At 40.2% G+C, this 13,475-nt stretch overlaps 1 protein-coding gene across 1 annotated transcript in view; it reads right to left on the reverse strand.

The window, feature by feature from the left end:
• The window catches only part of pola1 (polymerase (DNA directed), alpha 1), a 288,061-nt gene that overhangs the window by 225,266 nt on the left and 49,320 nt on the right, over positions 1-13,475 (reverse strand). Inside the window, exons 15-18 of the mRNA XM_072585034.1 lie at positions 10,361-10,515; positions 5,698-5,782; positions 4,696-4,757; positions 859-948 (exon numbers count right to left, since the gene is read on the reverse strand). Coding sequence (XP_072441135.1) covers positions 859-948; positions 4,696-4,757; positions 5,698-5,782; positions 10,361-10,515 — 392 coding nt within the window. The remainder of the gene's footprint in view (positions 1-858; positions 949-4,695; positions 4,758-5,697; positions 5,783-10,360; positions 10,516-13,475) is intronic.

Genomic DNA, 13,475 nt, shown 5'->3' on the forward strand with positions numbered 1-13,475 from the left:
GTCAGTCAATCATCATAGTGGAAGCTCAGTCAGGGTGGTCATTTTGCAGAGCTAAAGGGATGGAAGATGTTGTATCTGGGAACTAATTCAATACAGGCCAGTTCCTTTTGGAGGTGGGGATAGATGAAGCCAGTAGGAAGAGTAAGTGTAAAGGTCCAATATTGCAATGAAATTAATTTCACCCATTTGACCTTGGCTTTTGTCCATATTCTCCATCAGGTCAAATCCATAACTAATATTTGAAAGGAATACATTGTTTTCTGCTTTCTACAAACTTTACATTGTACATTTTTTCCACAATTGTCCAGGCACCAGTAAACACTATTTCCCACCAAAAAACATACCCAGCATTCATGACATACCATCAGTGTATTAACTATAATTGGCCTTTCAGTATATTTTTCACATTCCTAAGCACCAGAGTGTCTTTTTTGTTGCAAGCTAAACTGGCAGGTGGGTCACCTTGTACTTGAACACATGTAATAACTCTGATGAATTATAAGCTAAATAAATAATAAGTAAAAAGCACTACTGGCTCGATGAACAATTTTAGATGCAGTTCAAATATAGTTTGATGTTAACATAGCTTAAAAAGTCAATCACATGCAAGTTCAACTGGGTTAGTTTGGTCTATGTGAAATCTGAAATATAAGAATTCTGAAAAGGCAGACGCTTCAGAAAATTTAGGTTGGTTTGTACCAAATCATTTGCAAATGACGACATAAAAGCCTTTTTTTTGTATTTAAATGCTGACAATGGTCACCGCACTTTACATTATAATTTAATTCAGTAGCTGTGAACTTTCACATTCAGGACCTCTTGGAACAATCATCAATACAGTTTTAAGTTTCTACTTACCACAAGAACATCAGGGTCAATTTTGTGAATTTTTGCCAGGAAATAGCCTAAGAGAGTCCTTTCAGTAGCAGCAACCTCAACTTTGGCATCCTGAAATCAGGAGGATAAATCAGGTTGAGTTTTAACTACAGAGCCAACTGCTATATATCTAGAATTTATACAACCTCATTAATTCACCTTCAGCATGGACTGAGAGGACTGGTTTGCTCAACCCCACATTAATAAGGTTCATTACGACAGCAAAGTAATCGCAACACACGGCTTGTACAAGCTTTTCCCATCACGTCCTACAATTCTTTGTCATCAACATCTTGAGCTTTCTCACATAGTTTTATTTCCCTTATTACTTAATGCATTTAACTTTTAACCTTAAAGAATCACTGCCAAATGTAATCATACATATGCTGTCAGCTCATAAGGGACAAAGAATATATTGATGCAGCACAGCTCCTTCTTTATTTGATGACTATTGCAAAAAATTGGTCTGTACAATTACTGGTGCCAATCTTAAGAGTGTAGGCATTGAATTGGTTGGTAAAATCATACTTAAAATCCAGACCTTGGAAGATAGTCCCTTGGACAAGAAGCATGAAGAAAATCAACTCAATAAAAACCTTAAGAGTTATCTTTAAATTCAAGTGAAACAAGATTAAAAGCACACATTAACTCCTCACACCGTTCACACAATGTAAAAAAAATTGTAAATTTAATCAAGAGTACAAGAAACAGGGAGTACCACTTTACGTTCCAAGTCTGCTACACCATTTAATAAGACCACGACCAAACATCTACTTCAGCTGTCCATTCCTGCACTATGCATATATATATATATATATATAATTACTTAATGGAGAATCTAGACCTCTTTGTGGCCATGAAGTACAAAGATTCACAACCGTGTGAGTGAAGAAATTGCTCATCACACTCTAAGCTGTCAAGCATTAATTTTATATTGAGACAGTAACGTCTCGTTCCAGAATTCCAAGACCGAACGAATGTCCCACCACCACTTAATCTGTCAAGCCACTTCAGTACTGTTCAGGCTTCAATGCAAACTCCTCTCATTTTTCTGAACTTCAGGAAAATTCAGACCTAGTGTATTCAATCACTCTTCACAGGACAATGCCCTTAATCTCCCGAAACCTTTCAAGATAAGTACATTCTTAAAGAGTCCAAAAAAGCATGCAGTATTCAAGTGGTCTCAACAGGATGCAATACAATTGCACAGAGACTGCGTTACTCATGTATTCCAAACCGTTTACAGCAAGATCATGAGACCATAAGATATGGGAACTGAACTAGGCCAATCAGCCCACTGAGTATGTTCCGCCATTCGATCATGGCTACTAAGAACTAACAGACCATTTGCTTGCCGCACCTGCATGTTACCAATTATATATGTGTAAGGACATCCAGATACTTCCAAATACCAACATTTGCCACTCTCAACATTTAAGAAATATTTTGCTTCTTTTTTAAAAGACAGACTGCCAGAACATTCTTCCTGTGGTAATTCTGTAGTCATAGATTCAGTGATCAACATTTTCAACCAGCCTTATGAGAGAGAAAGTTCTGACAGAATCACAGATGACAATCCATGTCCAAGAAGTGAAAAATGATCCTTCCAAATGAAATTGTCATTTCTTAATTCATGAAGTATTTTACTAATATATCCACTGATTTAATCAACCATCAGCCTCTCAAAGTCAACATTACAATCTCTTTCAGCTAGATATTTGTATTCTCTTTGAAAGCATTGACTTACACTGAAATATTCTGTGGTCTGATTCAGGTTAGTGCATGTCAGAAAGTTACTGAACAAAAGGGGTACCACATCTGAGCCTAGTGCTTCTCTGATTCATAGAGATCACTGGATAATGACTGGACAAGCAAATTCTCCTGTTCCCTTCCGTCACTGCTTCAGATGTCAGATCGGTCTTCCTGGGAGTCAACCTGAGGAAAGCAATGGGCCAGGACAGAGTCCCCAGCTTTGCACTTCGATCCTGTGTGGAGCAGCTGATATCTTCAACCTCTCCCTCCTACAAGCTGAAGTCCCCACCTGCGTCAAGAAGATCACCATCATCCTGGTACCTGAGAAAGCACATGCAACGTGCCTTAATGACTACTGCCCAGTGGCTCCGACTTCCATAACCATGAAGTGCGTTGAGAGACTGGTCATGGCCAACATCATCTCCAGTGTCTCAACATGCCTCGATCTCCTGATATTTGCCTGCTGACAGAACCAGGTCCACAGCAGACACCATTTCCCGAGCCCAACACTCACCCCTCGAACATGTGGAAACCAACACCTAAGTCCGACTCTTGCTTATCAACTACATCTCTGCCTTCAACACCATAATCCGCTCCAAAGTGATCTCAAAACTCAGAGACCTAGCTCTCGGCTCTGCCCTGTGCAATTGGATCCTCAGCTTCCTGACCCATAGACTGCAAATAGTGAAGATAGACAACTGCACTTCCTCCATGATAACCTCAACACTGGAGCCCCCGAAGGATGTGTCCTCAGCCCCCTACAGTACTCCCTGTACACTCACAACTGTATCGTCAAATTGCAAACAAACGCTACCTCTAAGTTTGCTGATGACACCACCATAGTGGGGCGGATATCTAACAACGATGAGCCAGAATGCTGAAGGGAGCGAGAGGGCTCAATGTCGTGGTGCAAACATAACAAACTCTCTCTCAAGGTCGGCAAAGTGAAAGAACTGATCACTGACTTCAGAATGAAAGGAGAAGTACACATCCCCATCTACATCAACAGAGCTGAGCTTAAAATGGTGGAGAGCGCAAAGTTCCTTGGAGTAATGATAACCAACAACCTGTGCTGGACTTCCCATGTAGACGCAACGATTGAGAAGACACAACAATGGCTCTTCTTCCTCAAGAGGCTCAGCAAATTTCAACGTATCCATTAGGACCCTCACCAACATTCACAGATGCACTGCAGAAAGTATTCTATACTGGTGCAAAACAGCCTGGTATGGCAACTGCTGTGCTCAGGACTATAAGAAACTATAAAAGATTGTGTGCACAGCTCAGACCATCATGGAAGCCAACCTCCCATCCATGGACTCCATTTACACGCCTTGTTGCCACAGAAAGGCTGTCAATATCATCAAATACCCCCCTCCCACCCCAGCAAGGCTCTCCAACAACCTCTTCCATCAGGCAGAAGATACAGAAGCTTGAACACACGCACCAACAGGTTCAGGAACAACTTCTTCCCTGCCGTTATTAGACTGCTGAATGGACTCTCTAACTCCAAATAATGTTGATCCTGTTAATGTTGATCTTGCTTCGTGTACATCCTGTGTGGTGTAACCTGTATTCCTCACTCTGACCAAGTTTTTTCTCACCCTATGACCTGTATGTACTTGCTTACTATGATCTGCCCGTACTGCTCTCAAACAAAGCTTTTCACTGTACTTAGGTATATAACAATGAATTAAATCAATCAATCAATTATTCCAGCAAGGTGAAGTAAGACCACCAGTTTGATTAATTCATTCATCAAAGATGATAATTGACCCAGTCTACATTATTCAAGTTCATGAAGGGCAGCTCAGGGAAGTAAAACCAAAACATATTTTGATTTATAAATTGACAAAACATGTATTCTCACACAGATTTTTATTAATGAGAAATGACTGGGAACAGATGAACATTACTTCAATGTATTCAAAAGGGAAATGATCAGAAATGAAAAAGCATAATTTCAATACAAGCATACAGATTGATTTATTTATCTCCATATTAATAACGTCATATATAAGTAACATTCTACACACATATATATACAGACAGACAGAAATGACTTACTTTTTTCATCAGTGCCTCCCGAAAATCATAAGGAAATATACAATCACTAGGTTTGGTGATGACTAGAAAGAAAGACAGTATTAGTGTTTCAAAAATGCTGTGACTGCTGAAATTTCTTCCTTGAGAACGTGTTTGGAAAATGGAGGAACCCGATCTACTTCCTTCCAAAACTCCCAATATTTGGATAGTCTTTATAGAAGTGAGGATCACAGAGTGGGAATCCACTTGACACTTTGCAGATCAAAACCTAGGTCCATCTCCGTTTTTGTACTATTTGTCTCAGAAAGAACGAGGTACTATTTACCCTAAAGTCACACTCTGAACGATTGGGAACATTAACTGAACAGGTTTCCCAGTCCCAATCAACAACTTGTGCTTGCTGTTGAGTGGAAATACAAAAGGACATCAGTGCATGACAACACTGGACTTCAACAGTGACGTTCTACACGGTCAAAAAGCATGGCAACACTATTTTTTTCATCTTACTCCAGCAAATAACAGATAGTTCCTAATAGCTATCATAGTGTATCACTATTTTAAGAAATATGACAAAAAAGGATAAAAATTGATTTCAGGAATTTGGGTAGGTTCAATGTTGTGGTCATATAAAGCAGTTTAGAACTGGGGACAAAAGGTTTCTGCTTTTGCTCCAAGGGCTAACATCAAGCACTGGTTACATGCAGAGAAAAAAAAACCCCGTTCTGCCTCACAATCTGTCTTTACATCAGTAAATCATTCCCACTGTACACCAGCAGCATTTCATCATCAGTCTCACTGAAACCTTTCTGAACAAATTGCAAGTCATGCTAAATAACCAGGAAGTGGATCAAGAGAAGTGCAATCTATTCCATTGAGGACTTTAGCACAAGAACCCAACAAGGCCAACTCAATCCAGTTTAGCAACCGAATGTCACTGACCACTCAAGCGACCTGCGTCTATAGGGGCGTGCTGGATTTGCATATTGTATGCTCTTCTTTCAGAAGAGAAAATGAAGTACTTACCACAGAAATGGGACTGAAATGGAGGCTGGGGAGCAGCTCTGTCCAGAGGGAATCTGTGATGAACTAAAGCTGCCAAGGCCACAATCTGGAACAGAAGGTAATAGATAGATAGATCGTCTCAACAAAAATTAAAGATTAATTTTAAGATACTTCACTACAATACAAGAAGCAAACATCTTCTTGCTTTATTCTGGCCACATTTCATTTTCTTGTTGTTAAGATGAACTCAAATTACTAAAGCCAAGGTTTGATACAGGATCTGACTGAATGAACCAAGGACAGCATAGTGGCTCAGTGGTTAGCACTGCTGCCTCACAGCACCAGAGACCTGAGCTCGATTCCAGCCTCGGGCGACTGTTTGTATGGAGTTGGCACATTCCCCCAGTGTCTGCGTGGGTTTTCTCCCAGAGTCCAAAGATGTGCGGGTTAGGTGAAATGTTCATGCTAAATTTCCATACTGTTCAGGATGTGTAGGCTAGGTGCATTAGTCAGAGGAAATGTAGAGAAATAGGGCAAGGGAATGGGTCTGGGTGGAATACTCTTCAGAGGGTTGATGTGGACTTGTTGGGCCAAATGACCTGCTTCCACACTTTAGGGATTCTATGATTCTTCTATGACTAACTGGATCTACATATTACTCAGAGGCAAGGATGGAGCTGGAGGGTAAGGCAAAGCCAGGATAATTGGTTTCCCTCAGATCTTGAATTTAACAGTTGAACCCAATTTACATTCCCAGCTTCCATTTCTCTGCCACGAAGGGAGGAAGGTTGGAGAGCTGATTGTTAGATGGGTAGAGTTGGCTATCAGCCGCTGTCAGGCAGCAGAGAAAGATTGAGGAGATTGGATGGTTTGGGGATTAATCTAATCACTAGGGAATAGATAAAGCAAGTGAACTGGAAGCAGCAGTTCAGTGGAAAGGCAATTCAAATGGTTACAGCAAGAGCAATCCATTCTGTCCACTTCCCTGCCCTTTCTGAGCAGTTCTATAAACAGTTCTTCAGGGAGACAATGACCCAATTCTCTTTAGAAAGCCATAACGGAATTTTCTGCATGTATTCCCAGGCAGTACATTCCAAATCTGATCCACTTACTAAATTAAAAATGTTTTACCACGTGGCCTCTTTTGCTTAATCTGTGCTCTCTGTTTCTTGATCCTTCTACCGATGAAAACAGTTCCTCCTGTCTATCCAGACCCCTCACGATTTTGAATAGTGTTATCAAATCTCCGCTCAACCTACTTGTCTGCCAGAAAATCAACCCCAGCTTCACAAGTTTTCTATGTCCTCATCAATCCTTTCCGTAACCTCCCTAATGCATTCTTATTCTTCCTAAAGTGTGGTATTTTTAGAGGTTCATGTCAACATTGGAAACTCTTAAGACAGTGGTAATGATCCTGCCACTGAGCCAGAAGCTTTGGGTTCAAGTCCCACTCCAGAACTACACAACCAAGGAAGGTGCATTCATCATGTGGCCAAAGAAATCGAGTTATCAAAACACGTAAATCCTTTCAACATACACCAAAGGCAGGCAGTATGAGCGGGAGAGATTCCAGCTTCAGCCATGTGATAGAAAGAGACAGGGTACCTCTAAAACCATTATCCATGGCTCCAGGCTACAACAAACATGGAGAACTGCACGGTGCCACAGCAACCTGGACTCCTTGACTGAGTTGGCTGGAGAGCCTAGCTGGATCAGATTACTGCCACCCAGATGGGTTTCAATTCCTGCTTCTACTGGGTGAACTCACGACCTGCCACTTTGCCCTACTCATGGTGAAAATTGACACGTTCTCGGTCAGATCTGCCTTTCAGCAAAAAACTGAAGATCACAATACTTTGGATCTCTATGCCCTCATTTGTAATGCCCAGGATCCCATTTACTGGCTGTGCTCTCAACTTGCACCCCGTCCCTGCCTTCAGTGATTTGTATCCATCCAGCCCTAGCCCCCATCAGCTTCTTCAACCCTTTAAGAATTGTACCCGTTATTTTATATTGCCTCGACTTATTTTTCCTTCTGAAATGAATAACTTCACATTTCTCTGCGTTAAATTTCTTGTCCACCAATTTGTCTACTTTCTTTTGAGAAAAAGGAAAATATGATGGATGCTAGAAATCTGAAATTAGATGACTGGAAAAGCTCAGCAAATCAGTCAGCATCTGAGAAGAGAGAACCAGGGGTAATGTTTTGAGTTTAGCGACCATTTTTCAGAACTGAAAAAAGGTGGTATTCATGCTGTTGAAGAAAGGGGAAGAGACCATGAGCTGAATAGACTACCATTCTGTCCAAAACCCAACTCAAGTTTGACGAACACCACATCATCTTCCATGCACTGCAGACACGTTTGGGCCTCTGAGACTCAATACTTGTTGAACAATTTCAGAGCACAACTACTGTCCTCAATTTGGACTACTCCATGCCCCAAAGTTTCCTTCACCACCAATAATGTTCCCTTTTGCTTTGGATACACACCATCTGTTGCTCCCCTCTCCCTCCTCCTTCACAGCCCGCGCCCACCCCTCCCTCAACAACAGAATAAACGGCACCATTTTCCAGCCACTTTCAGTGCTGAAGTAGTATCATATGGGAGTGGAAGCTTTAACTCCACTTCGCTCTCTAACAATGCTGCCAGACCAGCTGACATTCTCCAACAATTTTGTGTTTTCACTTTCTTTAGAAGTTTAACACTATCCTCTTCAGAGCATCTTCCAAATTTGGTGACATCCACAAAGCTATGAATTTGAGACTGTGCTCTGTATACCAGATTACTTACAGAATCTAGCAGTTCCTGTCCCTTTTTAGTCTTTAATATTATGGCTTTAAGATTTTTGCCCTTTTTTTAAGTGAAGAGAGGTTGAGTCACAGGTGAAGGGCAGTCTGTCCCAAGCCAATAAAGCAATCAGCTTGTGAGGCCTTGGGTATTTTTTTAAAGTTGGAACAATAGAAGCAACATAAATGGATGGAGTTCGGCTCCCACAGAACCAGGGTTTTAGATTAGCCTGCAGAAGTTGTTGGGGATTTGAAGCTGCCACAGATGTCTCCCTACTACAGCAAAACGTTTGAGCTCTCCCTCTCCCAGAACTTTCTCTTGATGTTGTTTCCTCCTCGACTGGAGAACTGCCTGTGAGATAATATATTTTACTGACTTTGCCAAGAGTGTGTTTATGGGATGTTGTTATAATGGAGTGTATTATAATATTACTATTAACAGCTGTTTAGTAGTTAAATAATCTACTATTCTAATAAGGTTTCAATAGAGGTATTCATTTTTTTGTTTGGATTTTAACCGTAGGGTAAGAATATAGCGTGTTTTGCTTGAAGCCAAGTAGTATAACCAATCAAAATGGCGTTTATTACATCTGGAACACAGTACTTTAGCCTTGCCTTTAAATAAGACAAAGTTAGGATTTAGGTTATCTCCTTGATATATTTGAAGTGGTTTGGTCTGGTCCATAACAAGCCACCAAGTGTCAAAAGGCCCCAGGAAAGCAGATCAACCCGGGCTAAAATTAAAAAGGTGGCTGATTTGGAGGCATACAAAATTCTTCTAATATTTAATGGCAGCTTGCATCCTATGAATGGGTCTGTTGTCCAACTCCTCAGCCATAATCCCATGTCTGTTCGAAAGAAAGTGGGAAAATTGCAGGTAGGCCAGGATCTAGCTTCAGATTTTTGACATTTTGAAATTCTACCCAATCCAACTGTCCATCACCAATGCTGCAAAGATTCAGCATAAAGTATTTGTCAAATCAGTTAATTTACACTATTGTGTTCCGTATAGTCTCTTCAACACAAGTAAACCCCACAGTGAAGTAATCAGCGCTCGTTGCTTAAACAGAAGCAAACATTAAATGATGGCAAAGAGTTGAGATTATCAATGATTGTTTCCACATCGGATCCAAATAAACAATAACTTAAAGAAATTCACAGCCAATTAGGCTGAGCTTCAGATGAAGGGATTTGTTACTCTGTATTCATTCAGAGACAAAAAGAATTTATAAAATGAAGTGATGGCTACCAGAATGATTGCAATGAATCATAGTCTGTACATAAATGTCTTTTCGCTCTCAATTTGGATCATTCAATTTCTTTACACAGGCCTTGCAGCCTTTCTGGATTGCTCCACCATTCAATAAGATCATACGGATTCTGGTATCAACTCTAGCTTTTTGTGTACTCCTGATAACTCTTGACTCCTTTGTTAGTTAAAATTACATCTACCCTGTCTTGAACATACTCAATGCTTCTAATTCCATTCCATTCTCTGGAGAAGAGTTCCAAGGTTCATGACCCTCAGAAAAAAAAGTACCTTTCTTTTTCCTTAAATGGGAGAACTCTTATTTTTAACTCAAGTCCCCATTTTACTCTTCCTCACAAAAGGAGATACCTTGGCTGTATCTAGCCTATCAAGACTCCTCAGGATCACATAGTTTTCAATAAGATCAACTATCAATCTTCTAAACTCCAACTTGTTCAACATTTCCTCACAAGGTCAACATCCCCAACCCCTTAAAACACTGACAATATGGGACAACTCTGAACCTTCAGATTGTTACTGCTAAAAAAGAAACATGAATACAAGTTAAACGTGGGTGTTGGCAGAATGGTCTTATTGACTGCCATTATTAACATACTGAAAATGAGACTTTATTTTTAAACAAGTACCTCATTTTGATGAGTCTTGGAGTTCTGCACAGTCTTCATGCTGACCGACATAATGACAAGAGGAGGAGGGGCAAGATCTTTCACCTCAGTCACATGTTCCATCTTTTGCACGACAGCTTCCACTTTGCACCAACTCATGGGATTGTTGGCTAACTCTGAACAGGGAAACAAAGAACCGTTAGCTATTCACCTGATATATGATCTATCAAGTTAAAATCTCAACCTTATATATACATCTTGACCATTTCTGCCCTCTGTCTCAGCATCCATATCTCTTCCTCCACCCCTGTACCCAACTTGATACCATTTGAGATCCAGTTAGCACTGCAAACAAACCAAATTCCAACTCAAAATACTGTTTAACTATGTGTTTCAAAATGAAAGAAGAAATCCAAGAAGTAAAAGCTACTATTTTTGTTTTAAATTTTCTTTGAGGTTGTGAATATCATTGACAAAGACATTATGGGCATCAGCTGCCCATCCATTTCCCAGAGTGCAAGGCTTTAGTGTGGAAAGCAAATTGCAGAATTCCTTTTGAATCATTGTACTCGGGCTTGCTACACTCAAAGACTTGCTAGTCCACTTCAGAGCATGGTTAACAAACAGCTTTTCCTACAAGGATATCAGTAAACCAGTTCATGTTTTACTACAGTGCAATAGCTTCATGGTAAGTTGTTATAAATACCAGTTTTTCACCTCTAGATTTAAAAAGAAAAAGATTTTGAAGTCGTAAACTTCCAGGGAGATCATAAGAAACAGGAACTGGAATAGGCCATTTGTGCCTGCTCTGCAATATCATTAGATCATGTCAGATCAGGACATTAACTCCATTTGCCTGCTTGAAAGGACCACAGCACCTCAACAACTTTGGAGATCAAATACTGGTCTAACTCAACCTTGAATTTATTCAATGACCAAGCCCCAAACACTCTGTGGGGAACCTTTGCTCTCCATAACATTAGCTCAGTTCTCTGGCTTATTAGTCCTAGTTAAAAAACCCTATCCCAATAATTTAATAAAAGCAAATCTACAAAATTCCAGCAAAAACAGTCAGGCTATTTCCATTTTTCGGTTAAATTTATGAACCTTAGTATATTATGATAAAAATAAATGCATCATCACAATGACTACCATGATTAGAGGAAAATGTTTTTCACCCAAAGAATGGTCGGGATCATCCAAGGTACTGCATAATAATCAGAAGACAAACACCCAGTTAAAGGAGATGATACTGGATGGGGTGAAAAACTGGTTTGGTGAAGGAGATCGATAATAAATAGATAGATTGTGAAAAAGGATTCCAAAGGAAAACAGGGAGATGGAGAGAAGGTAGAGTTCAAGGGCAGAATTCTAAAAATTATGCATCAATTATGAGGCTGGATGCAGAACAGGTCAGAGAAATGTACAGATGACTAGTTATGGGTAGGTGGTGGCATGGGGGTTATTAATTCTGAAGCTAGGAGAGGTTACATGGAGAAAAAGAGAGTCAACGTAATGTCTCATTTTAAACAGTTGTTGAGAATTTGAAATGCAGATTTGAAACAGGGCAACAATGTAGGTCAGTGATGACAAAAACATGATTTGGAATAGAAAATTGTTTGCATGTTTGGATAATTATAATTAATGGGCAAATATATGTACCAGCGTGAAGCAAGCCAGATTCAACATGTGTTCAGTGTTGAACCAGTCCATCTCAGTCACAGCAATAATAATGGTGTTATAACCAATCTCACTGTTTCCAGACTGTGGTAAAAGGGAGGAAAAATATGATGGAAACTAAATTTTTGTGAAAACACGATGTGAGATGAGGACAAGAGCAGGCTCGTCTGTACTATCCCTCTCTGTCCAGAAGTCAACACTCAATGTCTGTATTCACGGCAGTATCCTTGGAATCACAGCCCAACATAAGTCTGCTTGTTCAGGAGGGTGCAGTAGGAAAGAAAGGTTGTACAAGGTTCGGTGTTTGATATAACTTCAGCTTCTTCATTACCTTTTCCCTCACATCACACCACAATTGTGCCCAGTCTGCTTTAAGGCCCAACTTTCCTTAGGGAAACTACAGAATATGGTTGGAAATAGTCTTTACAATAGCACCATTGCAATTATCTGCACGCATTTTCTAGAAGTCAAGGATCAGCAAAATCCCTGATGGAGAGAAATCTGTCATACAGGTAAAATGTCTCCATGTTTTATTGCTGCCTCAGTGCAATGGTTCATCAACCTTAAACGGTAGTAACCATTGAGCCGCTGAGTGCTTCCAGAATTTTCTGTTGTTATAGTAAATGCAATGGTTCCCCTTAGCTTTCACCCAGCATTCCAGTGAACTCTTTCACAGATTCACAGAGTATAGAAGAAGGCCTTCTGCCTACCAAGTCTGTAACACCAAAACTACACTAAAATTAACATCATTGCCACTTCCCTGTAATAGGCCCATTATTCCTACATTCCTGCACTAGGCCCATTGCCTTTAATGTTTTGACAGTGCAAATGCTCATCCAAATATTTTTAAAGGTTGCGAGGGGCCCCACCTCAATTACTCTCCCAGGGAGTGTATTCCAGATCCCGACCAATCTGTGGGTGAAAAACATTTTCCTCTAATCATATCATAACCTCCAGCCTTGCACCTTAAGATTATATCTTATTACTGACCATTCAACTAAGGAGAACAGCTATTTTCTATCCAATCTGCCCATGCCCTCCATAATCTTATACACCTCTATCAGGTGGTCCGTCAATTTTCTTTGCTCAAAAGAAAACAACTTGAGCTTATCTAACCTCTCTTCAGATCTATAATGCTTCATCCTAAGTAACATCCTGGTGAATCTGGCCTGCACTCTCTCCAGTGCAATCATATATTTACTTTAGTGTGGTGATGAGAACTATACACAAAACTCCATCTGTAATCTAACCTAGCAAAGTGGAGTCTTAATGTTGTTTGAAATGACCTAACTGTCACAGTCACTAGGACTGCATTGATTCAAGACAGGCCATTATTTTCTCCTGGCTAACAAAGATGGACAAGAAACACAGCCAGCTTGTCCTGACTGAATCTTACCGGTCTTCTCTATTTTGAACCAACTGGTCATCAGTCTGTGCTAATGTCAAACACAAAACA

The sequence above is a fragment of the Chiloscyllium punctatum genome, chromosome 15, assembly GCF_047496795.1.
Source record: "Chiloscyllium punctatum isolate Juve2018m chromosome 15, sChiPun1.3, whole genome shotgun sequence".
NCBI classification, from domain to species: Eukaryota; Metazoa; Chordata; class Chondrichthyes; order Orectolobiformes; family Hemiscylliidae; genus Chiloscyllium; species Chiloscyllium punctatum.